We start from the raw sequence: 21,805 nt of genomic DNA, 5'->3' as shown, positions 1-21,805 counted from the left end.
CATCCTAATTTGGTGTATTTCCACCACCCTGTTTTGACTGTCAATGCTTTTCCTGATGTTATCCTGACAGAGCCAAACTTTTGACCTGACATGGTTGGCCACTGACAGACAGGCAGCTTCCCCCACACTCTGACACAAACACACACACACACACACACACACACACACACACACACACACACACACACACACTAGTGCTGTCAGTGGGCGTGATGTGTGTTTGTAAGACAGACAGAGATATGTGGTGGACCTGTAAAGGAAACTGTACCATATCCCATTATTTCATCTTATTCAATGCGAAGCCTCTGTAATGCATATATTATGAGATATTCATATTGTAATCTTTTTGTCAGCTCCATAAATATCTCTGGCTCAGCCCACCAGTATTTCAGAAAAGTGAAATCCTCCACATTAGCCTAACCTCAGGCTGATCTCTGTCTCCGCAGTAACAGTGTGTCTCGGAAAGGATGCCAGAAGAGATTTGATTTTGTGCAAATGTAGTTACATTAAGAAAAGCCGAGGTGGAGTGCGATGGTGTTTGAGATTCTGCAGTGGATTGTTATGGCGTATTTAAAACTTTGTTCATGATAGATAATTACATTTAGGAGATGTCAGTATTTACCGTGTTCAGGATTTGTGACTTTTTAGCCTGATGTAGGAGGCACCTGAAAACTACTAAAAAGAGCTTTGGCAAACCTCATTCTTGCAGAGTGAGTGGGGCTATTGTCTTGTGGGTTGAAAAGCGGACAAGCTGCATATGTTTCATTTGCGTCTCCACCATTGACATAGGTTACCAAGTTTGTAGCAAATATCTGTTCTTTTTTTTTAGAATTTTAAAGATTTTTGTGGTTGGCCACGTCCACCATGTTTGTCCAATTCAAATTAATTTACAGCAAGGACTCATGTGAAGTGAGAAAAATATGAAAAACCCCTTAAAGCTCCCATCATGCCCAGCTTTCATTGATGGTTAGTGTTAAATATTGGATTATATTATGTCATTTGCACCATTTCTAATCATGTACAGTATATAATCACACTATTCTATCTGACTTTGTGTTATTTTTCCTACTTACATTTCATATAAATCCCTTATTAAGAATTCTACTAGACAATAGTAGTAGGTTGATGTCTTTGGATGTTGTAGCATAAAATGTTCACTTCCCTTGAACTAGGGAACTATATTCCTATATAGCATATAATATATTAGATATCATTGCAAATATAGTGAACTTCTTGTAACATTTAGGGAAGGATTCTTCTGTGCTTTCTAGCAACGTTTATGCTAACGTTTATGCTAAAGAACTATATGAATGTAACTATAAATGGATATGAAGTCACCAGAAAATATCTGTAGTGTAGAAATAGCCCACTTTGGGACATTGTGCAACTGGGAAATAATCTTAATTAAGCCTACCTATGTCTTTTGCTCATCATTTTCTAGCTACATAATTACTTTAACGGCTCAAAATTATAGAATCATAGATATAAGAAACCAGGGCTTCTTTCCAAACCAGCAGTCTAAAGGCTGAATAGGATTAATAGCATCAGTATGGTAATAAAAACAGCAAGGATAATTTGATAAAATCTATGTGAACTAGCATGTTAAAACAAATTAGCTCGCTTAAACTAGTGCACTATATTTCCCAGCAGAAATTTTGTCCCTCATTGGATTCTTTCAACCCTAAAGTTAAAAGAGCTAAAGTTAAAAGGCTAGAGAGCTAATGCTGCCTAGCTATCAAAGGCACATGGCATGGCTGTGCATGGTTTCTTTGTTTCTGGTTTAGTGTTCTGTCAGAAATTTGTTGCTTTAAATAATTCTAGATACCAGGCATTGCTTATTTATCGCCTTCCTTTCATTCACATGTGGATTGTGGTTCCAGCGAGCACTTACTAAAGAACTCACAATGACCTGAACGAGCGATTTGACTCAACTTAGTCGAAACAAAATCCATCCTCCAATTACAATTTGGAAATTTAACTATGCACTTTGTGTGCGTATGTTTCAGAGAGTGTTCCAGGATGAAATCAGGCCTGGCTGGGTTTAGAGGGTCATCCAGAGGTGCTTTGAGATCACAGGTTGCTCATGCCAGTGCTTCTCACCACAGGGTTATTCATAGATTTATTAGTCTACTTAAAGACCCGCATACACACACACACACACACACACACACACACACACACACACACACACACATATACACACACACACAGGTTAAAATGAAGTCAGATTTCTTTGAATAAAATGCGTTTGGCTTTTATCTTTGTATTTATTTCCCAGTGACAGGCAGCACTATCCAATTATCCCATTTACCCCAATATGATATTTCCTGAGCAGGGTTTATACTGTATTCAGGTAAAATTAATAAATTCATTATAAAATAATAACAACAATAATATTATTATTAATAATAATGATGATAATAATAATAATTTAATTTAATATACAATCAATATAATTAAAAATTATTCATAATTATTGATATAATTCATTGATATAATAATTGAATACCATTATTATTATTATTTTGCCATCAGTATTATTATTTTTTTTTATTATTATTATTATTAATGGAAAAAATTATGACTCAATTTGACATCTAACATCATTTATCCTACCAAATATGGTTTGTACATGTTCACACACTATCATGCCCATTCAGTTTTCTCAGAATCTGAATTAGATTCATATTTATTGCCTCATGGGTTGCATATACAAGGAATTTGTCATGTTGTAATGGCGCCATAAATACGGTATGTATATGAAAAACTAAGTAATAAGTAATAATTACTAATGCAATTAATAATTGCCTTGATTTAAAGGCCATGAAATGACATTGTGCGGTTAACATTAATATAAGTGTTCATGAAGACAGACCAGAGATGATGGTGGGTCCTTGCAGATGCGAATGGGAAGAAGCTTATTTTTTTTGGCATGAGGTTTTGATAGAAAGCAACCTCCTGCAGGAGGGAAATGACTCAAAAAATCGCTACTGACACCTACGACTTATACATTTTTGATCAAAGTCACAAATATGTTGCATATAATCATATTAACGAAGTTGTTTTTCTGAAAGAAAATCCCAGCATGCTGTTAAACATTCACACTCTGCTCCTCACCTGTTCGGTCATGCTGTGCTCTGTGAGAGCTGAAGGTTGAGCGTGGCTGCTCTGGCTCTGATCCGTCGCTCTGTTTGAGTGGCGTTATTGCTGACGCTGGCGAACATCCAGCCCTTCCATTAAAGGCTTCTATTAAGATTAATTAGAGGGAAAGCCTCCACTCAGGTGCTGCTTCTCAGTCAGAGCTCCACACGGGGCTTCCGAAATTCCACACAGCACAATATTGCATGCAGGCCGCCTCATCACTCAGCACTGAGGACCGACTCATTACACGAACGTTCTCTACTGGATCATCATGTGGGTTTTTTCTGAGCCAGTGTGTTCCGTTGGACCTCACGATAAAGGCATCATAAAATACTGGTTGGCTGAAAGACTGAAGCAAAAAAAGAGAGGAAACTGAGCACCATGTCAGTGCCTGGCAATTCCTGTTCTTTCAGATTCATGTTCATCCTGTACTTCATCATCATCATCATCATCATCATCATCATTTTTTCATCCTATTTTCTTCCTCTTTTGTTTCTTCTGTTCCTTCATGCTGTTGTTCTGCTTCTTCCTTCGTATTTTCGCTGTCTTTTTTTTTTCTTATTCTTCCTTCTATCCACTTTCCTTCTTGTTTTCCTTCATATTTTTAACTTATTTTTCTTCTTCTTCTGTTTTTGCTATTTTTTCCCTTTTCTACTTTTTCTTATCATTAATTTTAGGTTTATGTTTTAGTTATTTCAAATAAATTCTACCTTCATTATTATTATTATTAATTTTATTATTTATAAAGTATATTAATTTATTTATTCACTTGCTTTTGATTACATTTTATTTCTACACCCCCCCTCTCTTCTTCCCGCTCTTTCTTTCTCTCTCTCTCTCTCTCTCTCTCTCTCTCTCTCTCTCTCTCTCTCTCCATCTCCATAATTTTCTTTCTTAGAAGCGTGTGTGGGTGTGTGAAGATGTGTACGTGTGTAAATAATCTGTGGGAAATTCAGAAATTTTCCCCTACAGCTATTTTCATAAAGACAGCTCACACACACACACACTCACACACACACACACACACACACACACACACACACACACACACACACACACACACACACACGCACACTGAGATTCAGACAGCACAAGTCATTAGAAGTACAAGAGTGCAGTTGTTTTCCTGCAGTGTGAAGGTGTGTGTATGTTATGTTTGGACCATCTGCTGAGGGGCTCACAGTGTAAACCACTGTAAGTAACAGCTGTGTGAATACAGGATGTGGTGCGTTAAGTGTTGACATTCCCACACAAGACTTTGGCTTAAACAGAATTTGGCGGTTTGAAAAACTTTAATGACGAAACGTATCAGATTTTATAAGCTGATTCAGCAGAATTTGTACTGTAGCTGCCAAACAATAAGAAAAAACAACAACTTCATACTGCTTTTGTTTCCAGTTTTACATCTGTTAAACATTACATCATCAATCATTTGGGGAAGTAAAAATGAATATCACGAGAAAACGTAGAGAGGCAGGTGAAGAAACTACAGAGTTAGTAGTAGTCTCTCTTGTCTTCTGGACTTTACATTAAATGCAACAATAAATGGATAAAAGCTACAATGTGGAAGTTTACTATATGATACTGTATATGTAGTGCTTTTTCATGACTGATTGTGACAATGTTTTTTGCATCGAAAAAAATATGATGGATGATAAATGGATGAATGGATGAAAGGTGATCTATGTAAAGGAAGGATGGAGGGAAATATGAGAGGAAAGATAGATGGAAGAATGAAAAAAAATTGGAAGGAAGGATGGATTGGAAAATTAAAGCAAACTTAGAAAAAAGGGTGGAAGAAAGGATGGGAAGACAGATGGATAGAAAGATGCAAGGGAAGTTGGATGGATGTCAAAAGAAAAATGGAAAAGGATGGATGGATTGGAAGATGGAAGGAAGGATAGATTATGCTAAGAATGCTGCTAATATGAAAAAAAAATGGTATGTAAGGATATTTTTTTCATCCACACCAAATCATCCAGAATGTTCTCAGCACACAGGCTACCCTGGCTAAATGTTTTGTATTGTCCTGAAGAGAGATGCTAATATTAAAGGCTAATATTAAATTAAAACGTGGGATAAGATGAATATTTATTTTGTAGTTTATTTGAGGGGGTGTGTTTGTTAGAGCATGAAAATAAAACGTCAAGCTTTTTTAAGTCAGGTTGTTTTATCCGGGTAGCTAAATAAATCCACTTCCTGGTCATGCTAACAAAGAGAATACTTTGATCTCTCTCTCTCTCTCTCTCTCTCTCTCTCTCTCTCTCTCTCTCTCTCTCTCTTTCATATACACACACACACACACACACACACACACACACACACACACATACTGTAAATATGATTGTGGCTAATTTTGTTGTTGACGTTTTTAGCCTGTCTTTAGGAACTTTCCAGAAGTGTGCTAAATCAGTCAGAGCAAGACTAGCCTCAGTGTTGTGATTTAGCTTGTGGATATTTTTGTGCCCGGTTTGAAAGGCCATTTTCCTCCATATGTCATTGCGCCATTTGAAAATCCTGATTCATGGAAACGTTCCTGGTGTATTTAGGCAAACAGAACCAGTGTTACGCTTGATTTATATTAGTGTGTAGGCGTAATTGCTAGCGAGTCGATTTTGTCATGCGTCATTAAAGGCCTCATAATGTTTGCTTCTGGACCCTGATGCTTCATATAGCTCTTAGTGATCTTCTCTAGAAAAAAAATATGTGGTGGGAAAATAGTAATATTAATGTTGTCTGAAGCAGAAATTTTATCATAATTACTGCCCCCCATCCTTCCTGCCAGATTGTGGTTAAGTGACTGTGCTTGAATCTAGGTCATTTCTTCTCTATTTTCTCACCTTATTTTCATTTACATTTTCATTTAAAAAAAAAGAAGGAAGGATGATGAATAGATGGGTGGATTGATTGATCGATTGATGAAAATAAGAAAGGAAGGAATGAATGAAGACATGGATGGATAGAACGATGGATTGCTGGAAGGATGTATGAAAAGATAGATGTTAGGATAGATAATGGAAGTAAGGAAATAAGAAGGAAAAGGATAAATGAAGTGATGGATGGATGAATGGATTCTCACACTGTATTTTTTTCCCTCATGTAAAAATTGGTAAAATTTGACTCAAATTACATTTTAATTTCTGGCATTTGGGAGACCCTTATCCAGATCTTATTTATACAAGTGAATATTTAAGGGGGTTGAGGGCCTTGTTCAAGGGCCCTGCATTGGCAGCTTGGCATTGCTGGGATTGAACATGTGACCTTTCCCACTTTACAAACCACTTCTAACATTGAAAAAAAGGAAGACCAAACTATTAAAAAAATGTGTAACATGCTTGTGTTTTTTGTTAATAGGGCCTTTTACCTGGACCAATCCAACCTCAACCCGACCTCAGCTCCCAAGGCTGTCTTTATAGACAAGGTTTGTAGTCACGCACACAAGATTTGTGAGGGTCACGTGAACCAAATGAACCTGATTATTGCACGTATCAATTATACATGATGAGAAAAATCTGTGTAGGTTTTTACGTCAGGCTTTATTTCTCATAGCAGTCTGTGGTTTTTGGAAGGATAGTTGGAGGGAAGGATGTAAAGAAGGGTGAATGGAAGGAAGGGCAGATGGAGGGATGGATGGATGAATGAAAGGATTTAAGGATGGCCGGGTGGATGGAAAGAAGGGTGGATGGGTTGAAGAAGTGATAGATGGAAGGAAGGAATAGGAATTATAAAAATTCTAATTTCTCTTTTCTACTTTCATCTGTTCTCCCAATGACTTTCTGTAGCTCATGCGTCCCTTAAATGCTCTGGATGAGCTCTACAGACTGATGGAGAGCTTCATCTCATGTCGGCGCACTGCTGCATGCCAGTTTACGGCATGCGGAGCATCTGGAGTCGGTCTGCTCACTGTGGCGTCTGAACTGTGCAGCCGTCTCGGAGCCTGCCACATCGTCCTGTGTAACAGTGGAGTCCACCGGTAAGTCACACACAAACTCACATGATCAAACATGGACATAGAAACATACTTGAATACACACATTTGCACACATATAACAAGGATACACGTGCATACCTGTGAACATGCATGAGTGCACATAAACACACATACAAAGATACACAATGCAATTCGATGCAATACGAGGCAATGGGAAAAATATGATGTGATGTAATTCCATATTTTACAGATAGTTCAGATATGTTACTTTTATTTCTTTGATTCAGACAGACAGCAAATCATCAATTTACTTAAGTATCGCCTGACTTCTAACGCATGGCCCAGGAAAATGCAGCTCTACCTCTGCCATGTTAATCCGTATTCTATGTGACTCTCAGGAAACACCTCGGTCTTTAAAGTGTTGTGATACGTCATATTCACGTAGCAGCAGTGATGCTGAGAGAACACATTTGAGAAACAGTATAGCGATGAGAAATCAAATATTGGTCACGTTTTCTAAATAGTAAAAATATAGCACATCTACTAATAGGTATATATAAATAAATTGTTTTTTCTAACAATGCAATTATGTTAAAAAGCGCCAAAGTACAATTTTTTAAATCAATGCATCACATCTTTAACCTTTCGGCCGATCGGTGAATTTTACCATCCCTAATATATATACATGAGCATTTCATGTTATAAAAAAAAAGTCCTCCACTGGACATTCTATATTTACAAAATACAGTGGCCCCCCAGAACCTAACCCCCTCTTAGAATGTAACCCCTGAGAGTTCCCGAAAATCTGCAAACTTTGGACATACCCCCACAGTCCCTATGGTAACTTAGTAAATTAATCTAGACAAACGTAATAGTGTACAGTATTTGACCTAATACATCATTTAAAATGTTATTTCTAACGTTCCTGAACATTCCGGCGACTTTTAAGATAATCTGCAACTTGCTGTTACTTAGATTCCAAATGAAAACCGAAAATTTTCCGAACCACGAATTACGAGCCGCGAATTATCGGGAGTTGACAGTATGTTTTTTCAAAAATCTTCACCAACGTTATCATCTCTTGATTAGCTACATATCCAACCTTTAACTTTTTAATATCTATGAATCTCTCCTTCTTGCGCCATTTTTACCTCCATAATTCTTTATTCCTGCCCTCATTATTTTTACATCTGTTCTATACCTTTTTCCTTTCACCATTTTTTTTCCTCCACATGAATATTGAATCTCTGTCTCATTAATATGAACATTACTCTCCCTGACTTATTCATGTGACTTGCTATAAATACATGGTTATAATTACCGATAAGAGTCGTGCTCATTTGCAGAGCTTCTGATTCGTTGGAGAATCTCGGCGAGGTGGCCATTTTGCAGATGTTTTTGAGACAGTTTCTATATTTCTCACCGTGTCGAATCTATAGACACAGTTGAAGGGTTATATATCACTCGAGCCCCGAGCACCAGAAACGAACTAGCTTACGACAAGATTTATTTCATACATTCTGTGTTTTTGTTCCAAAATGCTATGAACAAGTGCCATATTGAATGCTAGTGTGATTGATGTATTAATAGTTTAAGTTTGATATATTGATGGTTTTTATTTATGTACTGCTTTTTCTTTTTACATTTCAGAAAGAGTTTTAAATTAACAATTATTAATAAATTGAAATCAATGAAAATGGATCAAATATGGCAAAACATGCATTGCTCCTAATACATTGTTTATTAATTCTTTAAAATCGAAACATTAAATATTAAAAGAATAAAAGTTCAAGTTTATTTCTATAGCGCTTTTCACAATGGACATTGTCTCAAAGCAGCTTTACAGAATTTAAGAGTTAAGGTGAATGGTGTGTATTTCTCCCTGATGAGCAGCCGTGGCGACTGTGGCAAGGAAAAACTCCCTTAGATGTTATGAGGAAGAAACCTTGAGAGGAACCAGACTCAAAAGGGGAACCCATCCTTATTTGGTTAATATCAAGGGTGTGATTATAAATCTTAGAACAATACAAAACACCGGAGAGTGAGAACTACCATGAGTACCAGAGTGTGTGATTATAAATAATGTCCTTTCTTCAGTCTTTCTAAAGTTAGTCTGCTTCATTACCTCATCCTCCCATTAATTGTTTTCCCAAAATGGTATGCTTAATTAAATTCTTTTCTTTTTTATATATGAGACAAAACATGCTGATCTAATAAATTTGAAACAAAAATGATGCACAGTTGCAATAAAATTTGTGGCATGAGACAAAATTTATGTTTGTAAATACAGTAATCCCCCGTTTATCATGGTGGTTACGTTCCAAAACTTCCCGTGATGAACAAAAACCTCGATAAACGGACGCCACCCTAAAAATCCTAGTTTATGTATACAGTACTGTACTGTTTCAACATTTTATAATGAATAATTATGTTTTTATTAATACATTTTAAACTCCATAAAACTTCATACAAACAATTCCCTATAAGGTTTTTTGGTCTACCGTGCTATCCATGAGAGACCGGGAAAATCAGCGAAACAAATTACTTATCTGGGGCGTGAGAGTCGGACCGCGGTAAAGCGGTGGATTACTGTATTCATTCTCCCAGACTTTTGCATGGAATTCGTTGTGAGAAATCAAACCGGAATCAAAATGGGAAAAGAAAAGAATGGGTTCATGATCCAAAGCATACCATAATTTTCCTTAAGTCATTGGAGGCAATGTTATGGAATTGGCATGTAGGGCTGCCAATGGAACTTGGTCACGGGTGTTTATAGATGATGTGATGATTTCAACACTGAAAACTTTCCATTGAAATTAATGGAAATTACTGGGAATAAACTGGGAATTTAAAAATTTGCAGGTTGGCCTATAACAGGAAATTAGTTGAAAAAAAATCTTTCATAATAATCTCAGTTAAAACAACCAGATTTCTTTTTAATTTCTACCTGCACATTCATCACTCACAGGCACACTTACTGCAGGGTTACCGAGGCCACACCCCCTACATGCACTATGCCTCCCTCCATAACATAGCACACATCATTTCTTGAATCCTGCACATAAAATACTGTCAAAAAGGTCCATCTTGGCGAGTGTTCAGGTAAATTACTTAAATATTACATACATTTATGTTTAAAACTTCCTTGTGCTGTGTGAAAAAGATACTAACAATTAAAACAAAGTTAAAAATGTCACTTTTTAAAATCTGTTTGCATGCATGCCAGTTTATGACCAAACAAAATGTTTACATTTATGTCTGTATATGATGTAGTTTATATACATTACCCAAAATTTCTTATTAATTCCCATAAATTCCCATTGTTCCCAATGTAAGTGTCCTAAAATGTACCAGAAATAACCTAGATGCAAACCTAGATGTGACCGATGATAGAAGTAGAGTTTTGAAGCATACAAAGCATTATATTTTGCTCAGATTCAGTCAAATGCTGATAGCATGGTGCTTTAAAGTACAGAGAGGTAATGACCCAAACCATACTGTGAAACAACCCAAGAGTCAAAACTGGAGGCAGACCTACAAGACTCAGAAACAAGCAAAAGCTAAAGGGGGTTGTAGCAAATGTCTGGCAAAGCAAAGCAAAGCAAAGTCTTTGCTAATATCCATAGTTTTTTTATTTTGTGGCAGTCATTAACTGCAAAGCATTTGCCAACAAGAAGCTGCTTTTCTCTTCCTGTCTGCCGTCTGCATAATTTTTTTCCATTCCTGCCATCCCGGAGAGACAGCATGCATTCAGTAAATCAGTTTGTTGAGTTAGTTCAGGCAGAATCAGACCAGTATACATAAATCACGCTGCTGCTACCATCACCCAGACCATTACACACACTCACACACACACACACACACACACACACACACACACACTTTCCCCAGGCTTCATGTCTCAGCTAGGCTCAGCCCATACATTATCACTAATTGCATCCAAATAACCGGTGCCTCTGGCGTCTTGGCTCGATATTAATTCAGCTTTAATTATTCACAGCAGATATGAGCTCATGCTCATGTTAAAACAGGAGTCACTTCACACAGGAGTGATCTGAGTACGCTAGGTGTATCAGTAATCAGTATAAAGATATACTATGCTACTCCTTGTGTCAAGAAGATAAGGCACAGTCGAGTCAGACAGAGATGATTCAGTGATTGATGTCTCAAAGAAGCTTGGGAGGAGTTATGTGCTCATCTTTGCAGTAGCAGTTCACGTACCTCTGATGAAGGGTTTAAAAGGACAAATATGACTAAATATGTCTGGAATTCCAGGCGTTAGTTTCAGCATTTAGTACATTGGTTGTAGGTTGTAGCTCAGTGATTAAGGTAGGTTGTGAGTTCAAATCCCAGCAATACAAGCTGTGACTCCTCGGCCCTTAAACAACGCCCTCTAACCTTCATCTGAATAAATCAGTTGCAAAGAATGAATGCCTAATTATATTAATTAAATTAATTAATTGATTACATTGGCACAAATTTAATTAATTAAATACAATTAAATAAATACATTTTATTTAAATAGTTCACATTTGTAGACCCCCATTTGAGTAATACAGATGTGTATATAAGTGTGTGTGTGTGTGTGGGTGTGTGTTTTACATTTATTATTTAATTTTTAAAAGATATTATCTATTTAACTGTTCTACTTATTTCAGTATACATTAGCAAATTATCATTCCTTCCATCCTTCACACATTCACTCCCTCGAAATACGGAAGTGTCAGGATTTTGAGAAGGGAAGGGATTTTGAGAAGAGAATTTCTTGAAGCTGTACATAAAACGCTAAGTATACATATCTCTAGACTATCGTAAAAACATTGGCAACAAAATGAACGCACTACAAATCGTATTTCGGCACAGAGTGAGAAGCACAGTGACACTGCGCTAACTCTAGTTTCTTTTTATTATACCCCTGGAATTGTATTTGTATGTTTGAAAATTAAATAATAAAAAAATGAATTAAAAAAATGAAAAAAAAAAAACAGTGACACTGCGCTCAATGTGCGAGGCGGAGAATTAACAAACTTGCGGTCGACCACTTAATACGTTCCTGAGGGAACCCAGATTATAACTATGTTCTGCACGTAAAAAGGACTGCGTTCAGTACATGTGTGAATTTAAAATAAAAGCCATGTACTGAATCGGTTCAGTACGAATACGTTTGCATCCCCAATATATATGATATATATATTAAATATACAGTAAATATTCATATTCTACATACTTACATACAGGTGATGGTTAGAGGGACGATGCACAGCCAATCACACCAGCCATGTTTGCTGCTGACATTGTCTTGCAAGACAAAGCTCTGGAGGCGGGATCTTTAAAGATCTAGAGATCATTTTATTGGTGGAGGTGTAAGTAGTAATATGTGACCTATATTGTAAATGATAACCTCTTTCTGTTTGGTGTGTTTGTGTAGCTGTACACTGAGCGTGACTCTGGAGCAAGCCATCGTCCTGGCACGCAGTCACGGCCTGCCTCCACGTTGTATAATGCAGGCCACCGACGTCATGAGGAAACAGGTATGTATCTCTGCGCTGTAACCGAATCAAACCTTCACTGTCCTTTTTCAGTGCATGCGATCGCAGTGCAGAAAAGCACAACGACTGTAATCAATCCACAAAGACGTGTAAAGCTTTTTTCATTCGCTGACCCAATTACTTTGGTGCGTGCTGCCTTTGTGTGAGTGAAACTCGTTCTTGTTTGTGTAATTGAGGATCGACTGTATCATAGCTTAATCATTTGTGCGGAACAGACTTAGTACTGGCATTGTTTTTTTTCATATCTTGTTTTTTTAGTCATGCCTCTTAGTGTAAGCTTCTAGTCTCTCTCTCTTTTTCCCTCCCTCTGTTTTTGCCATCTCCTCTGTGTTTTATGTTTCCTGTAAGCGGCTGGTTTCCAGGCTGAGACGGACACGACTGAGCTTTTAGAGCAGAACAGGGTTTGATTAAACCGCACAGGCTCAGAGGGGGAGCCGCTGTGTTTCTGCTCATCCTTAGAAACACACGTGTGTTTGTGGAAGGAGTGGAAGGAGAGCTGCGGTCAAACTGACAACACAGTGGCGTGAAGCCAAGACGGGAAGGACACAGTGAGACGTCTGTCCTTCAGACACATCGTCGTATCCAAATAGAGGACTCTAGGTGTGCTGCATTTAGAAAAGAGGAAACAGAAACTGACAGACTGAAAGACTGGCACTTGTTGGAAATGCATTGCTATAGACAGAGAAAAAAGGAGGCAGATGCAGAAAGAATACGCACTCACTTGGAGGATTTGGGAAATATACTGATACATCTTCAGACAGACAGGTAGAGAGGGGGGTATGGAGACAGACAGGAAAATTCGATGGGTGGGCAGGTGGCAAACAAGATGAATAACAGACAGGCAGAAAGATGAGAAGAAAGGAAAACAGACGGCGTATTGGGCAGGCAGACAAACAAATGAAGGGATGGGTGGACAGACAGATAGCCAAAAAGAATAATCAGGCAGGTAGATGAATAGATAAGTGGACAAAAAAATGAAGGGATGGGTGGACAGACAGATAGTCAAAAAGAATAATCAGGCAGGTAGATGAATAGATAAGTGGACAAAAAAATTAAGGGATGGGTGGACAGACAGACAGACAGACAGACAGACAGACAGACAGACAGACAGACAGACAGACAGACAGACAGATGTCTGAATGGGCAAGTGGACAGACCAACTCAGGGATGAAAAGGCACATAGGCAGGCAGACAGAGAGAAACAACAGAAAAATGGAGGACTGGACAGACATACAGATTAATGAGCAGACATACAGAAAGTTGTCAAAACATACAGAAAAATGTCAGACAAACAGAAAGACAGACAGACCAATGCAGTGGACTGACCAACAGAAGAAAAGGCAAACAGACAGAAAGAGGGACATACGTTCAAATTAAATCAATTTAACTTCAACCATTAAGTATAAATATTATAAAACACTACAAAGAATGAACCTGGAATGGTAAAAGTCAGTCTGCTTCATCCTCCTGTTAATTGTTTTCCCATAACAGCATGCTTAATTCAGTGTTATTTTTTTACATATGGGACAACAAAATTTAGCATTAGACAAAACATATGCTTATTAATCTTATGATTTTGCAGACATTTGCATGAAATGCTTATTCATCAAAATGGAAAGGATGTGCTTATAATCCAAAGCATACCATATTATCTTTAAGTCATTGGAGGCAATGTTATGAGATTGGCATGTATGGCTTGCAGACCTACAAGATCTAAAAACAAGCAGGAGCTAAAGGTGGCTTTATTAAAAATCTGGCAAAGCAAAGAAAACTCAGTAACATCCATGGGTTCTAGATTTCAGGGCAGACAAACAGAAATACAGACATGTAGCAATATAGACAGATGTATAAAAAGAAAATCAGACAAGCAAATGAATTAGTAGTATGACAATAAATAAAAAATAGACCAGTAGGCATGTCCAAGCTTTGATTGACAGCATCGAACCCCCTCAAACATTTTACTAGCTTGTGAATGATCGATTCCGAGATGCCAGACTCAGTTGCATGCCAGACTCAGTTACAGTTGCCTGCAAACCTTCGTATTGTGGACGGATATTTAATAAGGTATTTAGTGGACCAGGCAGCCCTGCGGGACAAGTCCATGCTCCAGTTTCCTCCTCAGACTTTAATTAAGACATTAATATAAATATAAAGGACTGTCACTACACCTCACACATTCGGCTGTTTATTAGGTCATTGCTCTTTGGCTTACACTGGGGTTGGTTGTGCAGGAGGTTCATCTATTACAATATTCTCCAACGCACTAAATATTCATTTGTTTTATTAAACACACAAACAAACCAAGGCTATATTTAAAAAAGGCTATACACTTCCTAGATATTTAGCTTCCATCACTTTGAGCCTATTTTTGTATCTGTAGCTCAAAATTACTTATGCCTACGCTGGTACTTCTTCCTTTATCTTTGCTGCTGAGTCTTGACCTGTGATCCTCGCCCACCCCTAACCACCTTGCTACAGACAAACTATTCATAGAAACTGCTAATGTCTGCAGAATGACAGGGATTTATGTTTTCTCGTTCCATCTGTGTCACGTCGCAGGTGGGCCGCTCGCCCGTCTGACATGATGGAGCCCCAACTGCAGTAAAAATGATGCCTTTTAAAACACCATGGAGTGATTCATAAGGCAATGAGCACAGCGTATTCCGTAATTTACGACTAAAAATAAGACCAAGGAACAAATCTGACCAGGTCGGCACCTTGGATGAATGTCAGTCATAAGTCACGAGTTCATGACTTTTTTCGTTTTTTTGAAAGCCTCTGTTTTCACGGTTCACACTGCGATGCGAAAACTGTGTTTTCAAATGTATCCACTTTGGAGAGCGTTTTCAAAAAGCTATTTTCATTGACCGAACTGCTGCCAGTTATTGCCTCATGACTCATTTACATCAACTGAGCAATTGAGGGTTATGGACCTTGCTCAATAGACCAGCTATGGCATCTGGGATTTGAACTCACAACCTTCTGATCAGAAGTCCACAATTTGCAAAGTCCTGAAACTCACACTGAAAAGTTAATCATATCAATGATTATAAGTAGGTTATGAGTGCCTTATTGCACCTCCAGAAATGAGGGTTTGTATCCCACAGGGGGTTTCCTCTGGGTAATCCGGATTTCTCTCCTAGCCCAAAAACATTTGTTGTAGTTTGACTGGAATTTCTAAACTATCTGTAGTGTGTGAATGTATGCAGTAGGGGCCCTGTTATTGGCTGGAACTGAATCTTGAGTCTCCCTTGTCTTGGGCTCCACCATGCTCCCACACTCCTTTTAATCCCTTGGATGGATAGATAGTTGTAAAATGAATCAATGAATCATTACTTCACAGACCACTTCTATTACATTATTGTTTAATTGTAGTATACCAACTTGTATCCATGCCATTTAAGTACCTAGTTCTGCCTGTGTAATGCTTTAGATCTTCAGCCTGCACTGAGCTAAACCCGAGGCTGTAATCTTCCATTATTTGCCAGCCTGGGTGCAATGCCGTGTTTCAGCAGACTGATTACTTTTAACACAAAAGAGGGGAATAATCATGTGTACTAAATTTCACGGCTTGCTTTGGGGGTGTTAACTCAATACCTTGGTGTTCAGCCTCTCAAACCCATCGATCTTTATTGTAAAATGTGTTTGTGCAAATCCTAAACGTGACTTGTCTTTGTTTTCAGGGGGCCAGAGTGCAGAACTCGGCTAAGAACCTGGGAGTGAGAGACCGCACCCCATCTTCGGTGCCAAGGTAACCACGTCAAGTCAAATCAAGTCAAGAAGCTTTTATTGTCGTTTCAACCATATATAACTGGTGCAGTACACAGGGAATAGGGCGCATAGGGCGTCATGAAATAAATATGAATATATTGATTATATTAAAATAGACTCTTCAAATAAACAGCATGTGGTGTCAGTGATTTACCTCTAGAGGCCGCTCTTGTACTGTATAATGTAACCCGGAAAAACTATGAATGCTGATTAATCGTCAAAAACAATGCCTCTAGCTAGAACCCATTGGCCTCATGTTTGGAAATGTTGAGTATGGTGTGATGATTTTCTGCTCACTATGGTGGTAAAGAGTGGTTATTTGAGTTCTTTTTGCCTTTTATTTACCTCTGACCTCTTCTTAACACAGCATTTCCGGCAACCGAGATGTTATTTTGTTTTTTTGCACCATTTTGTGTAAAGCTTAGCATTTCTAAAACACTTAGACGATCAAACTGCAGTCAAAGGTCACACTTTTTGAGCAGATGTCAGGTCTTAATTATTTGTAAATTGTTATATAGACTGTATATTATATGTACTGTTTACACCTATATTTTTCCATCTATAACTTTTTCTCTCTATTGCTAGACTGTATAAGCTGTGCCAGCCTCCACCCCCTGACGGTGATCCCTGACTTCTGAACCTACACAGTCGTGTTGGATCTCGAGCAGCCGTAGTCCAGCCTCTCCCACAAAACCCACACAAACACGCGTCCTGAGGTTGCGTCTAGAAGTCCTCCCACTCTCAGTCTCAGAGGGATTCGCCGTATCCCTTCGCCACATCGGGGTTACCGGAGCTTTTTAAAAAACCCACGTTGTTGTGGTTACAGGCTTCTTATTTCCAGACAGGAGATCAAAACATTCAAGATGATTTTGTCTCCAGGCTGCTGTCTGAATCGTTGATGTCAATCAAACCAGACACCTCACACTAGTTTTTTTTTTAAATGTAGAACTGATATCTGAAACAAGATGAAGTCTCCGCGGCACTCGCAGAGAGCTGCGACTTCTGTCATGTTAATGCTTTGAAATAAACTCAAGGAAGACAGGATAAAAAAACAAAAAAAAACATTTGTCCTGATGTGTATTCTCGTTTTCCTAGAAGCGTAAATGAGACATTTGTACGTTCTCAAGTTGAAATGTTTAAAGGATGCAGATTAAATCGACGCGTTACGCAGAACGTTTTAGTCCCACTCATATAAAATATGAAGTTATCAAAGTGTTACTATTATGTTGTGTATATGAATCCTCAATTATTTTGTACTCAGGAGTAATTCTATATGTTATAATATCTCAGAGCTGGTTAGTAACATGAAGATTTTTTTTTACTATGCAAATGAACGGAAGGGAAAAATTTCACCAGCTGCCTCTGTGTCTGCGAAGTCTTTTGTGGTAAATAAAAACAAGGCTCAATAGGCGAGACATTTAATTACAGCGAGTCGTGTGTCCATATGGTGTCTTGTCAGTACTGTGGAGAAATATTAAACGAAATGTTGCCTTTACCAATCGTTTATTTTTATTAAAGAGAACTGGTGTCAGCGGTACAGCAAACCATGTACATCTGCACAAATATCACACCCTAATGAACAGTGAATAAAATATAGATATTTTTTCTTTCTTTTTTTTTACAATAAACAGATAAGTGCACTTTAAAATGCCTTCTAATGTACCAGCATCTATGACCTAGCCATACTGTTAAAAATAAAAAATTTTGTCCTTTTGCTATCCCTGAAAAATACGCATTTATTCATTCGAACTGCATGGATGGATGGATGGATGGATGGATGGATGGATGGATGGATGGATGGATGGATGGATGGATAGATAGATAGATAGATAGATAGATAGATAGATAGATAGATAGATAGATAGATAGATGATAGATAGATACCTTAAATATTCCTTACATTTATAATTTTCAAGTTTTATTTTCAATTGTCAAGTCTAATCAACATGGGTATGGCCAAATATAGATGTTTAAGCAAATGTATGTTTATTATCAGTGAAACCAAACTCAACATCGAACATGAAGACAACATACACTTGTAAATGTTTTAAAATAATTGTGGTGTTTTAAATTACATTAATTTATCAGGACACCAAACGGAACTTTTCCTATGTTTCCACACGGACGGTTTTAAATGCCGGATGTGGGCATCATGGTGGTTTTCGGTGCTTGATTTGAGACTTGGCGCATCAATGAAACAAATGTTTATTAATTAGAAATGATTTTTTAGCTCAGTAGGGTGATAGTGACGGAAAAAAAAGCGTTTAATGTTTTAAAAACTAAAACATTTAAAAAATATACACATTTTAAAACTATCATTACGACAGCATGATTATAGAAACCAATAATATTATACATGATACAGTATAACAGAGCACTGCAGCACAGATATTGCTTTACATTACATACAGCAAGAATGTAGGTCACTTCTAAAGCAAGAAAGCAATTTAACACAGTTCTACGATTCTCCATTCAATGCAGCCACAGCTGCCCTGCTCGCATACGTCATCTTTAACAGAAGCATCAATATTAATCTCAAATGACCCCCGTTTTTTTGTGCATTTTCCGTGCATAACTGTTTTCTGGGGATTTGAAATAAAGGCAAATGATGTGTTTTTGTGCAAAGAAAAGAGGAAAGAAAAATGCAAAAGTTTAAATGGTTCAAATGGTAACAAATGTAAAATTACACTCTAATGGTGCTGCTTAAGTCAGTCGTTTATATACATATATATATATATATATATATATATATATATATATATATATATATATATATAAACCACATAGAACAGGAAAGGTCAGGTGACCAAATACTTTTAGCAATATAGTATAATTTAATAATAATAATAATTATTTAATAATTTAATAATTGATAAATATATATATAAAATAAATATAAATTATTAATTATATAAATAAATCAGGCTGCGGCAAAGAATTTGTGCTGAAGCTGCAGGTCCTGGTTTTTCTTTTGTGTAGAAACACATAGGAAAGTGTGTGGACTGTGTGTGTGTGTGTGTGTGTGTGTGTGTGTATATATATGTATACATGTATCATCGCACACATTGGTCCCTATTCACTATTATACCTCATTACACGGGACGCCCCGCCTCCTGTCGTTTATTATAGGCTGTCGGTTTCCACCAATCAGAGTCGAGTCAGTCCCGAGAAGCGGTTCGGTGTAGGTAAAAGTCGCGTGCGCTGCGGCTCGCTGGGAACGCGGTGGTGTTCGGCGGGAGGCGCGCGGTGTCCGGTCTCCGGTGTCCGGTGTGCGGTGTCCTACACACCCAGTCCTCACACTTTCCTCTGTGTTTCTGCACAAAAGGAAAAGAACAAACAAACAAAACAAAACAAAAAATCCAGGACCTGCAGCTTCAGCACAAATTCTTTGCCGCAGCCTTGTTTATTTATTTCTGTAAATATCATTTGTTTTTCTTTCTTTCTTTTGAACCGAAAGCACATTTCATTGCGCTGTAGAGGATGCGCGCGCTGGTCTGGTCCTGCTGCACACCTTCTCCGACTTGCCTTGTGTGAATGTCCTGTAAATGCAGTGTGATGTAGAGAGTCTTCTCCATGGCGTCTCAGCAACAATCCCGGATCCAGTCTTACCTGGAGAGGAATAAAATCGGACCCCTGTTTGAGGTGAGCAATTTAATATCCAAAAAGAAAAGAAAAAGAAAACCCCCACATCTACAGGTTCAGCTGGGCTGCATGTGCAGGCTTCTTAAAAAAGTGAGCAATATTTCTTTCTTTATTACCAAATGATGAGGATGGGCTTCTCTTTGGACTCTGGTTGCCCATACCATCATCTCAGGGAGTTTTTCCTCACCAGTGTCACCATTGGCTCGCTTATTAGGAATAAACTTATAGGCAATAACATATAAATTAATATATATTTTTTCTGTAAAGCTGCTTTGGGACAATGTCCATTGTCAAAAGTGCTATACAAATTAAATTGAATAAAATTGAAGTAAATTGTCACAGTTTTTTAGAGATCATATGTCTCATGTGGATCAAGGCAATTTTTTAGTATATGACAAATATGGGTTCACATGTAGGAAAATGTGGAGGGACGCATTTGACTATGCCGTGCCCTGTTTACCTGCACGTTTGAAGGGAATTAAAACATTTGGAAAAGAAAACATTAAAAAATTTAATTAAAAGAATTGCAGTTTCGAAGCTAAAAGCACATGCAGGACATGTGTGAATTTGAGCACACTGTCTGAAAATCATGGGTAGAAAATCACAGGTAAAAATAATATACAATAAAAATTATATATTTTTTAAATAAAATGTATGTGACATGCATGAAAAAACTTGCGATACAAATAAATGTAAGTTGTGGTAATAAACTGAATACGTAATAAACCTGTATGTGAAAAAATAAATCATGTGACTTACACATGGAATAATTAAGTAATAAAAATAGTTGAATTCAGTGAAGAATTTACAATCATAAATTATATAAATAGGAAATCTAAAAGAAATATTATGATAACACTATATGGGTAAAAGTTCGTGGACACCTCGGTATAAGATTGCTATTTGCTTTTTTTGTACATCTCATTCCACATTTAGTCCCCATTTGCTCTTATAATAACTGCCAATCTTCTAGGAACTTCTGTTCCACTAGGCTTAAGTAAGGTACTGATGTGGGTAGGGTGAGGAGGCCTTGGAGTGCACTCAGCATTTCAATTCATCCCAGAAGTGATCAGTAGGACTGAGGTCATAGCGCTTTAGCAGGAGATCTTCCACTCCAACCCATGTAAACCATATCTTCATGGAGCTGGCTTTGTGCACAGGAGCATTGTCATGCTGGAAAAGGTTTGGGCCTCCTATATGTAAGTGATGGGAAAATGTAATGTTACTGCATACACCAGTGTCCTATATATATAATTGCATGCCTCAAACTCTTTGGGAGCATTTTTCCATTTCCCTAAAAAAGTCATGTGTCCCAATTCTTTTGTTCAATCATGTAATAAACTAATTCAATACTAATTGATGATTTAAAAACAAGTCCATGTTTTAATAATGTTCAATAATTTTACATTTAAAGTAACTAATATCGTGCAGTGACTTTAAAATGTAGTAATATGTTTGGCAGTTTGAGTTATTGTAATCTTGCGATGGCTCCTGTGATGATGAATAACTCCAGACATTACAAAAACCTCAGCAGAATTTACTTCTTCACTTTACTGTGCTGCCTTGGCTCTACTTTCGCCTGCTCTGCACATCTGGCAGAGTCTCAACAGTGTCTACGTTAGACAAAGTGCTTATGTATAAGCTCTGCCGGAGGAGAGACTCGATACACATGGATGGAATATGAAAGAGCAGTGAGGCTGAAAGCAGAACCATGGTCATGGCCACAATGTAGCACCATGGACAGCGGCAGAGACTGTTTGAATAGAGCAAG

The 21,805-nt window shown here is 37.6% G+C and overlaps 2 protein-coding genes across 5 annotated transcripts in view; both read left to right on the top strand.

The window, feature by feature from the left end:
* The window catches only part of prex2 (phosphatidylinositol-3,4,5-trisphosphate-dependent Rac exchange factor 2), a 91,608-nt gene extending 73,498 nt beyond the window's left edge, over positions 1-18,110 (top strand). The window contains exons 36-40 of the mRNA XM_046833456.1: positions 6,496-6,562; positions 6,924-7,114; positions 12,501-12,603; positions 16,305-16,372; positions 16,978-18,110. Of these exons, the coding sequence (XP_046689412.1) occupies positions 6,496-6,562; positions 6,924-7,114; positions 12,501-12,603; positions 16,305-16,372; positions 16,978-17,023 (475 nt within the window). The 3' untranslated portion in view covers positions 17,024-18,110. The remainder of the gene's footprint in view (positions 1-6,495; positions 6,563-6,923; positions 7,115-12,500; positions 12,604-16,304; positions 16,373-16,977) is intronic.
* A 1,451-nt stretch (positions 18,111-19,561) lies between these two features.
* The window catches only part of c21h8orf34 (chromosome 21 C8orf34 homolog), a 76,968-nt gene continuing 74,724 nt past the window's right edge, over positions 19,562-21,805 (top strand). For all 4 annotated transcript variants that reach the window (XM_046834045.1, XM_046834046.1, XM_046834044.1 and 1 more), the window contains exon 1: positions 19,562-20,034. In XM_046834045.1, the coding sequence (XP_046690001.1) occupies positions 19,966-20,034 (69 nt within the window). In that variant the 5' untranslated portion in view covers positions 19,562-19,965. The remainder of the gene's footprint in view (positions 20,035-21,805) is intronic.

Source organism: Silurus meridionalis, chromosome 21, assembly GCF_014805685.1.
Source record: "Silurus meridionalis isolate SWU-2019-XX chromosome 21, ASM1480568v1, whole genome shotgun sequence".
Classification (NCBI taxonomy): Eukaryota; Metazoa; Chordata; class Actinopteri; order Siluriformes; family Siluridae; genus Silurus; species Silurus meridionalis.
The sequence above is the reverse complement of the archived record's forward strand: the minus strand, read 5'-3'. Positions and strand labels throughout refer to the sequence as shown.